Raw genomic sequence first — 12,395 nt, forward strand, 5'->3', positions numbered from 1 at the left:
TTCTTTGTCCTTCCTCGGAGCACAGAAATTTGCTAGAAAAAATGCCAAATACCATAACAATGCCAGACTTAAAAAAAGGAGAGGATAAAGAGGTGAGACATGGCCTTTCATCAAAGATTTTAATTAATGTTTCTGCAGGTGCTGCTTTTGCATCAGAACTTCCTCCCCAGATGCCAGTGGAACTAATTTTGTTAGTTCCCCAAATCCCTTTAGCCATGGCTGAGGGCATGCAGTCGGGAAACGGAGCTGAAACCATATCAATCTTGGTTGGACATGTCGCTTAAAAGCACTTATCTGTTGCTCCTTCTGGGCCTGCCATGGAGCAGGGGCAATTGGGTGAAAATCTACAAGGAGAATTACCACCGGCCCGTGTACTACAATCCAAGCCACAGCAGAACGAATCACGTGAACTACAATCGCGTTCAGATGGATGAGCGCGACAAAGCGCTCCCCCAGAATGAAATTATGAGAACTAATTTCGATCCGAGTTTGCACAAGTCCTACTACGTTCACATCTACTACAAAGGATCGGTCTTCTGCTCCGGGGCACTGATATCGCGGCGCATGGTCATAACTTCTGGCCGATGCTTTCTGCCCCCAACAACGGAGCCCGTGCGCGAGTACAAGGCCAAGTATATGTCCGTTCTGACGGGCCAGGACATTGGCCACAAAACCACGACGGTGCCCCACGCTGTGAACGCCTTCTATATGCCCGGCCACAAGAAGAACGGCACGGCAAATGACATCGCTTTGATCTCCCTGCGCAAGAAGTTGCCTAGCGATACATATCGCTACATTCAGCTCTATCGCAAGATACCCAAGGCAGGAGACAGTGTCCGAATGGCCTTCCTAGATCCCATGGAGTACGGCATAACACTCTACGAAACTAAGGTGGTGGATACAGAACGCTGCAAGCGCACCTACGAGGAGCTGGGCTTCCAGGATTTCCCCTTTGAGCCGGAGTACTACTGTGTGAGAAATGTGAAGCACTCAAAGAAAACGGCCTGCAGCACCCGACCGGGCGATCCCCTGATCATAGACAATCAACTGGCTGCGATCAACATCTTTGGCGAGCACTGCGACGAGGAGGAGGACTCTGACACCATGGACATATATTTCGGCATCAGGCACACCATCAAATTCATTCAGCTGGCCACGGATGCCCTGAGGGCCTTCACGGGCACGGGCCCCTTCAATGTGTCGGCCCAGACGACAACCCCGTCGGCTATTGCCCTGGCCATTCAGAAGGGTAAATAAATGTTTGGTTGATTGCAAATAAAGTGTTAATCAATCAATTACCTGTGGCCTGAAGCAATTCTAAATGGATGAGAGCGTGCCCAAGCGATTGGTTCGACTTACACGGGGAGAGGCCATCAATAGTTGCAATAGTTTTCGGACCCACTTTGAGCCATGGCCATGTCCCGCTTGCTGCTGTTGCAATTTCTGCTGATGCTCGCTGTCTTGATGGTTTGGTCAAAGACAAAGAAACCAACGTACCACTATCATCGTTCTCTGTACTCTAAGTATGCTGCCCAGCATAATCCCCGGATACAGTCGGGCTACAAACGCCATCATCCTGTCTATCCGAAAGTGAAGGCTACACCTGCATTCGGCACATCCAAGGAGCCCCAGATCAAAATTGGTTCGTCGGGAATGCAGGTGCCTCTGCACGATCTGCTCGTACGCGTCTACAACGACGGAGAGTTCCTGTGCGTGGGCACCCTCATAGCCGAGAGACTCATCGCCACAGCAGCGACCTGCTTCGCCAATGTGGAGATTCGGGATCTCACAATCAAAACCTACACGAACGAGGTGATGGAAGTAATGCAAAAGAACACAACGAAATATTTCAGGTTAGACAACAAGTCGCTGCTGAGCATCCTGGAATTGAAGCATTCCGCGGCAAACGAATCTGTGACGACCAGCCAGGCCAAGCTGTGCGACACCACGCTGCAGCCCAGATTCATCGTGGAGCTGCCCACCTACATACGCACCCGTCACAGTGTCCACACGCAGACCACTGAAGTACTGTCCTTGGAGGAGTGCAGGAAACGCATGAAGGACCCCAGCGGCAAGGTGATAAGCGACACGATGATTTGTGTGAAGAACAGAAAGTACTCGGCCAAGTGCCAGAACACCTTTGGCAATCCCCTTATCTACAATGGCATGATCTGTGCCATCAACGTTATGGGCCACAACTGTCCCAAGCCCTTCGGAGTCGATGTGTATGACATGCTCTATAATGCAGCAGACTTTGTGGGCGAAAAAATGAAGTTCATTGCAAGCGCCAAGCTGGATGATGATATAGCCTAAGCCCAAAAGTGGTTTAAAATATACTTTGAAAAACATTTGGCTCTTTTGTTCTACAACGCTAGAAACAGAGCAAAACGAATCGATTATCCATTGCAATCTTTTCTGGTCTCATAAACACTTTTTCAATCAGTATCCAGCAGATACAAATAGAGATTGCAGCCATGTTGCGTAGTAAGCTGCTCCTGCTGGCCAATGCCTTGATCGTAGTCTGCCTTGGCCACGTGCAAAGTTCTAAAGGCCATGAATTTAGAAAGCACAAATTGAAATACATTAAGGATGACTGGCAGCCTCACTTCGGCTACAATAACGGACATTATGCCTATGAGCATCAACATCGCTACAAGGCCCGATCGACCACCGTGAAGGGCCGCATCCATGGGCAAACTCTTCTGGATGACTATGTGGTGCGAATAATGGTCGATGGGAAGCTCATCTGTAATGGGATCATTGTCGACACGCAGCAGGTGCTCACCGTCAGCACCTGCCTCATAGACGCGCCGTTGGATAAAATGTTGGTGAAACTGCTCGATGGCTCCCGCTACAAAGTGACAAGCAGCAGTTCGGCCAGGGGCTACGCGACGGAAGAAGGTGAGAAGCTGCTCACTCTAATCAAGCTGGGCACGGAGCTTGATGGACAGTACAAAAAACCACCGCCTATGTGCCGCAATCGCATCAGGAGCAGCGAGCCTGTCCAGATGTGGACGTGGAATAACCGCAAGACCTACCTCAAGAAGAATCAAGTCTCCCAGGTGTTGGATGCCAAATGCAAGCGCCAGGTCAATGACTTGAGTGGTCTTGTCATCAAGAACTACACCAGTTGCGTGGTTAACACCCAGACTTCCAAGGGATGCCAGAGAAATTTCGGGCTGCCCTATGTCCATGATCACAGCTTCTGTGGCATGAACATTCTGGGGCACAACTGTCCTAAGGCCAGCAACGCCGATGTCTATGTGCGGCTGCTCGACGAGAAGCGATACATTAGCGAGAGGCTGAATATGGTTCGCCGTTCGGGCATCGACAATGAGATATTCTAATCAATTTAAATAATTAATCCAATGAATATAAAATCAATTTGAAGGATTCTTAGGAATATTTTTTGCCTTTCAATGATAATATCTTTAGATTTCGCTTCGTGAGGGGTTGCTGGCTCATATTTGTAAACGATTCCAACAACCAAGTTCAAGCTCCTGAAGATCAAATGAAATTGTGACATTAAATTGTTCTGCCTCATTTCCGTTCCGCCTGCTCTGTCGATGTTCAATCAAATTAATGAAAAATTGCTACCGCTGTCGAATCAAAGTTCCCCAAAAGAAGCATTAAACGCGCAGACGCTTAGGCACAGGCGCAGGTCGGGGATTTGGATTCCTTCTCAGTTTCATTGAGAATACTAAAACCTACCAACAAAAAGCAACAACAAAAAAATAAAGAAAAATAAAAGAAAAACTTGACAAACACACAGAGCACAAAAATGAAGTGGCAGCAGGAAAAAACCTTTTGTATTGCAGCGATAATGTCATCAACTAAAGTACTCCGTCGGGCATAGTGAAAAGTTCTAGTCAATCGCAATAAAGCGCAAAATGTTACACAGACTACGACGCTTCGGTACAGAGGGTACAGAGGGGGGGTTAGTGAATTTGAAAGCGAGGCATACATAGAGGGAGAGTGAGGGAGAGAGTAAGGAAGTGTGGGGGATATTGACAGGTGCATAAGAGCTGTGTAAACATCATTAAAATGTTTTTTCTCGTTGGCCATGTACCTCATGCCTCCACTACTAAAATCGAAATGGAAAATCATTGAAATTATATTTTCATCCATGTGCACAGCTTTTTTTTGTACACCCTAAGAGGGTGTAAATGCTTGGACCAGAATAACGTGTCTTTCGATACACTAGATTTGAGATTTGAATTAGAAATGGTATAAGCTTGATAAGGGTATCAAATGCTTCGGCCTCCAAAGTAAGCCTTTTGTCTAGCTTTTTTCCATGTTGAAGTTAATGTTTTTCCCTACATTATGTAGACTGTAGACTGTGTGAATGGAGACCCAGCAGAATTAGCCACATATCACTTTATGGCAAGAGCACTTTGTTAAATTAAACTAAATAATTCAAGGGCGCGACCACAGTTCATAAAATGGCGGCACAATAAACAAATCGCAATCTTGTGTTTTCTTTTTTTGTAAATATTTTTAACCAACAAACATGAGGCTACGCATACGCACACACACACACACACCCACACAAGAAACTGCAGTCGGATATGGAAATATTTGAAAAGAAAAACGCGGTCGTCTGCAAAAGGAAAAAAAGAGCCAAAAAAAAAACAAAAGAAATGCGTGAAAAACTGAAAAAACCAAACAGAAGGCATTTGTATGTGTGCGCACGTCCTTGGAATGTGTGTGAGCGTATGAGTGTGCGTGTGTGAGTGGCTGTGTGTGGCTGAGTGTGCGTAAAATTTTACGATAATACGCAACAATTTCGAAATGAGTGCACCCTGCTAAGCGGCAGGCCGGCTCTGGCCGGGTCGCTCTGTGGAGCATTTCGAGTGCAAAGAAAGCAATTTCCTCAATATTCTTTATGACCAACAGAGGAAGAGAGAGAACGAGTGAGTAGGAGAGAGAGTGCCACTCTCTCTCTCTCTCTCTGTTGCTGGTTTTTGCGAGGCTTTTGTTATTATTTTCAAAGTTCCATAAGACGGTTGCTAATAAAATTTTAGAAGCCCGAGACTGGCAGTGGGCTTGTTGTGCATTGGGCCTGTTCCTGGAGCTGTTCCTGTGCCTCTGTTGGAGGCTGTTAACATTATCATAACGCACACAGAAACACGCATATGTGTGAGTGGCCATATAATAATCATGGCTACACACACATACACTCATATATATATAGACTCTGGCAGACATTTACATGCCACTTAGGCATTGTCGCCCCGCTTCTTTGACTAGCGTTGCGTATACGCCGCGCAGTGCCTGGTGAGTGGAGCGTTGTGCGTGTGCCTTATAATTCATTTATTGGCATAATTTCGTTTTATTTTTATTTGTTTTACGGCTTTTGCGATTGCCTTTGATACGAACAACAAGCAGAAAAAAACCAAAGGACGAGCAAAACGGCAAATTGAAAACATATTCAATATGTTCGAATGTTGTCTCCTTGGAAGCCCCCGAGAATTGGCTCGTCTGCCTCCATTAATTGCTAAGCTGCACACGCGACCTGGCATACAATTAGGAAGACGCCTGCGGAAGGCACCTCCTGAAGGAAGATCCACCTCCATTACAAGGCACTTTAATTCACACAGCCAGAGAGCATAGATCACGCCCGGCTTAATAAATTCCCCTGCCAAGCAACCGAAAACAAAAGAATCTTTGGATGTCGTTGCCACTCAGCGGGGGTGTATGTCTTACCTGCATCCACTGAGTGGGTTTAGGGGCAGCTCAACCAGCAGCAGCTGGAGCTGCAGATAGGGCCAAAGATGGGGTCTCCGGCGACTGTCTGGGCACGAGGAAACGTGACTGGAAAAATGCATTTCCGCTGCACGTAAGAACTGGGCAAAAAATCGACCACGGCAAACCTAGAGCGGAGAGGAAAACGAGAGGCACGTAAGTCAATCAGCAACTGGACGGTAGCCACAGGCAAAGAGCCACAGTTCCAGCTACAGCTACAGCTACAGCACCAACAACTAAGTATAGCCCTAATGCAATGCGGAAGTCACACTCCAATTTAGCCGAACAGGAAGAGGGTGAGGGCTGAAAACAGGGCTACTGATTTTGTTGCTAACTGAATGAGTTACTTCCGCTTTGCCTAACAATTTTAAATAAAATCACATCAGAGCAAGAGCACACCCGCCGCCAAAGGATAGCCCACAGGGGTCGGAGGGCAGCAAACAACTGGGCACGGACAGACACTGACCAATATGGACAATGGTCTAGTGTGTGGATAGCAGTTGTTACCATTGCCATTGCCTTTTTATCCTCTTTGTGCTGTGTGCTGTGTGCATGGCAACCGACGTTGGTCTTTGAAATATTTATGGCAGCACCAAAAGGCCATAAAAAGGGAATGCCAATATGCGAGTGGCGGAATCAGAGGCAACGGAGGGCTCAGTCGGGGCCAGGAGACCAGGGAGCCCCGACCACTTAATCTCAACTCAATGAAAGTGCTGGCCATTTGGTAGCCAATTTAATTCACTCCAATCTGACACCGACACTGACTGTGTCTCTGGCTCTGGCTCTGACTCCTCTTTTGTATGTACAAAGAGCCGTCTCCTTATTAATCCTCGATTCATCAATTTATTTGCCATAAACTGATTGCCATGGAACAGTCAATAGACTACATATATTTGCAGGTCTATCAAATTATTATGTTTCGCATGCGAATCAACAGCAATTACTTCCATGAAAAGCAAATAAAACAAACCAGAATGCGATAGAACGCTAATGGCTAATGGGTTTGGGCAGTTTGATTGAAGTTGGATGTGGGTAAAATAGTGCAAATCATTACAGTCAATTAATTTTTGCACATGCAAAAATATGAATTGCAAAATATTCATACATATTCGCACATTTCAGGCAGAGGGTAAATAATGCAATTACAAGTAATACAACACTAATGTAATCAAATGAGAAGCATTCTCACCTCTACCTGAAAATAGCCTTGAAAAGCCAATGAGCCGTTCAAAATTTACTTTTATTATGTTATATTATATATTTTATTAGTACTCACAACATAATTTGGTAACTAATTGTAACTGATTCTTGATATCCTGAGCCCAGCCTCTGGTTGAAGGAGCTGGTGTTGTGTTAGGAGTAGTTGTTCTAGGGTAGTCTGCTATTATGAAATACTTTGGTGATTCCTTTTGATGACAGAGTGTCAAGAGCAATCTGAGGACTGTTCGCAATGTCACCCTAATTGGGCTCTGCTGAGCTCCCAAACAGATCTGCACTGCTGTTTCCACGTCGGCAATCGTTTCTGGATCAACTCGGTCTTTTATATACGTTTCTCTTGCTCTTTCGAATAGAATTTTCAGCTGGATCACCTCAGAGTTGACAATGGCTATTACATTATCAAAAAACGCAGTCAGCAGAACACCTAAGAATATTGTTGGAATTATAGTTGTCAAGTTGGAGCAGATTCACAATAGTTGGCCATATCTTACCGTAAAGAATCGTCACTTAAAGCTTCATTCTTCCTATGTGTTAATAGACTGAATGCAGTCCAGTATAATGCACACAATAAATATACAAAAATCTTTATTCGCCGCGGATGGTTCCATATCGAATCGCTTACATTGTAACTAAAATGATTATCCATGTAGATATCTACAGTTGGATTTACAAGGTCAAATTGTTAGCTGTGAATCCCACAAGTTTTACTCAATTTCACGCTCCCAATATACCTTTTATCCCATGCGTACCCTGTAAAAAATGTTTCTCATTCATGTATCAATATCATTCACTCACAATTCGGTTATCACTTGGATAAAAACCTGTGAATGTTTGACGGAAACTAACTCCAATGGCTATCTGTAACGTACGTGTGCTGAGGTGTCTAAATCGCCACAACAATACCCCCCATGGCAACGCTACCCCCTCATCCAAGGACATGACAGCTCATGGGTAATAGATAGTTGCCGTGTGCTGCAATTAACACCTTGCGAGCTGCACACAAATATTTGCCAAACTTATCGAGCATTTATCAATGACAAGTGTGACAGAACACGGTCGATACGAGTGGAGCGGGGGGGCAGAGCAGGTCACGAATGTGGCATTCAATACAATCGCTCAACTCTCTGCATGTGACGACATAATCAATGATATCGAAAAATACTTCAACAGAAAACCACAAATGTCTTTATTGGAAGCGTTCAGCTGAGTAAGTCGTGCTAAAGGTGCCAGTGGAGGCGAAGCGTGAGACCCCATTGTAAATGGTTTAGTTTCGGTTCGATGTCGCGTCGATCGGCCACCATTTGAGGCGTTATGTGGAATTGCTTTAGTTCTCCATCTAGGCCATGTCCGGCTGCATACCCCATCACCGGCTGCAGCTGTGCACGATCTTTGCCCTGTGTTTTGTCGTCTGCCAATTTGTGCTTCTGCTGATTCTGCTGCAGAGGGAAACCTTCAAGGGCAGAGTGAGTAGACTTGAGAATTTTAATATTATGTTTTAATGTTAAGCGCATTTCGTTAAGCTGCTGCTTTATAGGGATCATGCCAAAGAGGGACGTATGTTGGGATGGCGAGAGTTCATTTCGCACACACCCGAACAATCGACAGCGTTTTACCAGTACAATATTCAGCTAAGTGATACAGTGGGTGCGATACGAAGCCTGCCAAGAACTCGTCACGAAAGGTGAGTAGAGAATGCCTTGGAGATCTCAGGTGGAAGTATTAATGATTTCTTCGCTGGGCAGCTGCGATTCCCTGCGCACCTACAACCTGCCACACTCCTCTAGGGCCAAGGTGAGTGTTGTCATCTGCTTTCACAACGAGGCCCGTTCCATGCTTCTGAGAACGATCATATCCCTAGTTAGCCGTACGCCAGAGGACTATCTGCACGAGCTAATCATCATAGACGATGCCAGTCGGGATGGTGAGTCTCTGAACTTCATCAATTAATCGAATTTTTGAATATTTCTTCACCTTTCCATTTCCATTTTAGTTTCCCTGATTGAGGACCTGAAGGAGCTGATGGTCAAAATGTATGCTACCCGGAGTCGCCTGACGCTGTGTTTCATGCGCAATCATGAGCGCCAGGGCCTGATTTGGTCACGCAACATGGGAGCCGAGGCGGCCACTGGCCATTACCTCCTCTTTCTGGACAGTCATTGCGAGGTCAATGAGGCCTGGCTGGAGCCCCTGCTGGATCGACTGGCGATGAACGCGACGCTGGCGGTCAGTCCGCTGCTGGACCACATTGACCCCACAACCTTGAAGTACAGCAAGGGCAACGAGCTGCTGAAGGGTGGCTTCGACTGGAGCCTGCACTTCCACTGGCTGAAGCGCGAACTGTCGGCGAAGGAGGCGCCCGAGCAGCCCTACCCAAGTCCAGCCTTTTCGGGTGGCATTCTGATGATCTCACGCGATTGGTTCCTTAAGCTTCGGTGCTTCAACTCCCACTTGAAGGTGAGGACGAGGGCGCAAAACCCAATTAACTTGTGCCAACTGCGCTAATTGCTAATGTCAGAGTGCCCATGGCAGAGTTCAGAGTGCTCTGCTCTGCTCTGCTGTGCTCCGCCACAACAATTCCTCTAGCTGGCTTTTTGTCTCTCTTGCAGATCTGGGGCGGTGAATCCATCGAGCTAGCCATTAAATTGTGGCTTTGCGGTGGACAAATTGAGATCGTGCCCTGCAGTCGAATCGGACACATCTTTCGCCCTCGACATGCCTTCGACTTTCCGCCACAGTTTGACCACGAGTCGAGCACCGCCCAGGCCACCTATCTACAGTAGGTTTATAGGTGCATTGAGGGTATAAAAGATTGGATTGGTTGGGTTTGTGTTTGGGTTGGGGCTGGGGTTGGGGCTTAGGTGTGAAACTGACGCACCGACTATTGGTATTTTTCAATTTATTTCAGCGCAGCATTCGTTTAATATGAACATTCCAATCGCATGCTGATTGAATCCCCATTCCCTCCCTTCCTTGTCCTGCAGCAACTCAAAAATCATAGCCGAGTCTTGGCTGGACGAGTATAAAAATATGTTCTACGTACTCAAGCCGGCGGCCAGGCAGATTCCATTGTTTAACACCGTGCAGGACGTGGACCTCAACCGACAGATGAAGCTGGAGCTACGCTGTCAACGCTTCGAGTGGTATCTGCGGCATGTGAGTCCCGAACTAAAGTGAGTTGTTTCCAGACAGTTATTCGTGGCGTGTCACTTAATCAAAATAATCTTTCATATCAGGGCGCACTTTAACGAGCTCTCGGCAATGGGCACTCTGAAGAATGGTTATCGCTGCCTGCATACCAGACGCACGGACAGTTTGTCCAAGTGGGAAGTGATCCTGGACAGCTGCTACCACAGCGACATCACTGAGTGGAGACTGCTCCGCGAAAGCGGACAACTCAGCACTGCAACCGAACGTTGCCTCGGAGTGGAGAAGAACTCAAAGCCCCCTCTGCTCACCATGAAACCCTGCAGCAAGCATTCAACTAAGATGAAGGCACAACGCTGGCTGCGACGGGGCACACAGCTGGTGCATAACGAGACACATCTCTGCCTGGATAATCCGCTCAAGAATCAATTGGTGCTGAGCCCTTGCCGATCCCTTTCAGCATCGCAGTCATTTCAATTTGCATTGGAAATGGATAAGCAAACATAAACGTGGCTAATGATACCGATACAGATACTGATTCAATGAGCAGGAGTATGAGAAGGAGCAGCATCAAGAGCAGAAGCATGAGCTTCCTCCTCCTCCCGACGGGAAGAGCTTAGTTCGGGGGAATGAATGTGACTTGTGATTGAGGTTGGGGCAAGGAAAATCTCGTGGCATGCAGGTAAATCAAAATGCTGACATGTTGTGCTAATCTCTATGAAACATTTCCGCCGCCGACGCCGACGCTGCAGCAGCAACAGAAGCAGCAGTGGCAGTGGCAGCGGCATCCATAGATTTCCCGCAGACGGGGGGAAACAGTAAATTATGGCGCCATAGATATACGGAAAGGTGCAGAACTCTTCCCTTTGCTGGCTGGCTTTTTTGCAGTATGCCAGGTCTTTGTGCCGGGGACCGACGACTGTCAAGACTCCGCTCGCTTCCTGTCGCATTCGTCACACGAGACGGGACACAATGGGGCAGAGGTATGGCTAGATAAAAGGAAGCGGCGCTGTGCGTATTGTGCGGCTTGTTTAGAAGGCTCTGTCATCAGTCAGGCAACAAAGGACGGGCACTGAAACCGGGACTGGGGCCGCGACTGGCTTTCCTTCCCTGCAATTGCTGCCGGGGCGAGGAGTCGCAAATGTAATTGAGTTGATGACAATGCCACTGACTGCCCAGCGCGCGCTTCCGGCAATTTTGATGGCCTCCGGATGCAGTCGAAAAAAAGCAAAACCAAACAAAATAGAAACAGAACAGAAGTTCGTGGTGTGGCAGTGGCAGGAGCCGCGAGAAGGGTAGAGTGCGGGAGAGCGGGAATGGCTGTAGTGCAACTTGCAACTTAAGATTTGTTTTGTTTCACCATTCTTGTGGTAATAAAGCGTAAAAGTTAATTTTGTATCTCAACAATGGCAACAAGTGTGTCTAGAGGGCTGACAAGTTTGGTGCTGGCGTCGGGCCTGGGGCTGGGGCTGCGACTCCGAGTAGTATTTCCCTTACAATGGAAATTGCTGTGGCAGCTGCAGCGGCGCGTAAAAATCACATTTTTCATGGAACTTAGCAAAAATAACACAAAAAAAAAAGAAACCTCAACTCTGCAGTAAGGAAGTCTAACAAGTTGCAGCTTTGACTGTGTGGCCATGACCACCGACCCATCGAGCCACCGACCCACCACTGTAACGTCGCGGAAGCGGCGTTTAGTTATAGTAAAGTTATGGCCGCCCCGCAGTTTGCGCCGTTTTATTGTCCTGCAACTGCACCTGCAGAACACAATAACCCGGACTCTGAACTGGACGCTCTGACGGTAATAAAACGGTGAAGCACTAGAAAATTTCATTTTCTATAAAGTTTCACCAGGTAATTGCTTAAATTTCTAGACCACTTTAAGATGCGTCAGAGTCGGCGTCAGCTTCAGCGTTGGCGTTAGAGTTGGCGGGTGGCTAAAATGGTGCAGTCCTTGACTCGAATGCTTTGGCCATGTTTGGTTCAGGAATTTTGTATTGCTTTCAAAAAGTTGCGCTATCATTGAGTGGCCAGAGCTGGGCTCAAGGACGTACCTTAATTATGAACAGATGAACGGCAGCAGGGGATACGCTCTAGTCACAGTCCCTAGTCCGCGCTCAGGCCATGGAAAACTTGATTATTCATTTGAAGACTCATTTTATTATCTGCATAAATCTTTGCCGAACCCACGAGCCAACCAACTTTCTGTTTACTTTAGCCCCACCCAGAGCAGAGGAGGGTGGGGGAGAGTAAGACAAAAAAGAATCCATCATTCACTGGAGTCGGTG

The 12,395-nt window shown here is 47.0% G+C and overlaps 4 protein-coding genes and 1 long non-coding RNA gene across 5 annotated transcripts; 4 read left to right on the plus strand and 1 right to left on the minus strand.

Annotated features, from left to right (window-relative positions):
* Window positions 1–246: 246 nt before the first annotated feature.
* Window positions 247–1,358, plus strand: LOC117583504. Its single transcript, XM_034271846.1, has one exon. It carries the CDS (start codon window positions 274–276, stop codon window positions 1,255–1,257), a length of 984 nt encoding a protein of 327 aa, XP_034127737.1. The 5' UTR covers window positions 247–273; the 3' UTR covers window positions 1,258–1,358.
* A 52-nt stretch (window positions 1,359–1,410) lies between these two features.
* On the plus strand, window positions 1,411–2,313 carry LOC117583174 (seminase-like). Its single transcript, XM_034271371.1, has one exon. The coding sequence runs from the start codon at window positions 1,411–1,413 to the stop codon at window positions 2,311–2,313; it is 903 nt and encodes a 300-aa protein (XP_034127262.1).
* Window positions 2,314–2,460: 147 nt separating this feature from the next.
* On the plus strand, window positions 2,461–3,379 carry LOC117582997. Its single transcript, XM_034271147.1, has one exon. It carries the CDS (start codon window positions 2,475–2,477, stop codon window positions 3,345–3,347), a length of 873 nt encoding a protein of 290 aa, XP_034127038.1. The 5' UTR covers window positions 2,461–2,474; the 3' UTR covers window positions 3,348–3,379.
* Window positions 3,380–6,971: 3,592 nt separating this feature from the next.
* On the minus strand, window positions 6,972–7,508 carry LOC117583254. Its single transcript, XR_004573778.1, has 2 exons — window positions 7,455–7,508; window positions 6,972–7,387 (listed from the first exon to the last, which is right to left on the minus strand). It is a non-coding gene; the product is annotated as an uncharacterized LOC117583254 (long non-coding RNA).
* A 752-nt stretch (window positions 7,509–8,260) lies between these two features.
* LOC117583610 (putative polypeptide N-acetylgalactosaminyltransferase 13) lies at window positions 8,261–10,619 on the plus strand. The gene is made up of 7 exons (XM_034272048.1): window positions 8,261–8,426; window positions 8,484–8,644; window positions 8,706–8,884; window positions 8,954–9,417; window positions 9,570–9,739; window positions 9,945–10,133; window positions 10,197–10,619. Exons 1-7 carry the CDS (start codon window positions 8,307–8,309, stop codon window positions 10,612–10,614), a joined length of 1,701 nt encoding a protein of 566 aa, XP_034127939.1. The 5' UTR covers window positions 8,261–8,306; the 3' UTR covers window positions 10,615–10,619.
* Window positions 10,620–12,395: the final 1,776 nt, after the last annotated feature.

This window comes from Drosophila guanche, unplaced genomic scaffold (assembly GCF_900245975.1).
Source record: "Drosophila guanche unplaced genomic scaffold, DGUA_6, whole genome shotgun sequence".
NCBI classification, from domain to species: Eukaryota; Metazoa; Arthropoda; class Insecta; order Diptera; family Drosophilidae; genus Drosophila; species Drosophila guanche.

What these genes read in the sequence shown, in the direction of transcription:
- LOC117583504 (XM_034271846.1), top strand. Translation starts at nt 274, where the DNA reads ATGTCGCTTAAAAGCACTTATCTGTTGCTCCTTCTGGGCCTGCCATGG.
- LOC117583174 (XM_034271371.1), top strand. Translation starts at nt 1,411, where the DNA reads ATGGCCATGTCCCGCTTGCTGCTGTTGCAATTTCTGCTGATGCTCGCT.
- LOC117582997 (XM_034271147.1), top strand. Translation starts at nt 2,475, where the DNA reads ATGTTGCGTAGTAAGCTGCTCCTGCTGGCCAATGCCTTGATCGTAGTC.
- LOC117583610 (XM_034272048.1), top strand. Translation starts at nt 8,307, where the DNA reads ATGTCCGGCTGCATACCCCATCACCGGCTGCAGCTGTGCACGATCTTT. An exon ending in CCAAGAACTCGTCACGAAAG is followed by an intron (nt 8,645 to 8,705) that starts GTGAGTAGAGAA and finishes TTCGCTGGGCAG; the next exon opens with CTGCGATTCCCTGCGCACCT. An exon ending in GCTTCAACTCCCACTTGAAG is followed by an intron (nt 9,418 to 9,569) that starts GTGAGGACGAGG and finishes TCTCTCTTGCAG; the next exon opens with ATCTGGGGCGGTGAATCCAT.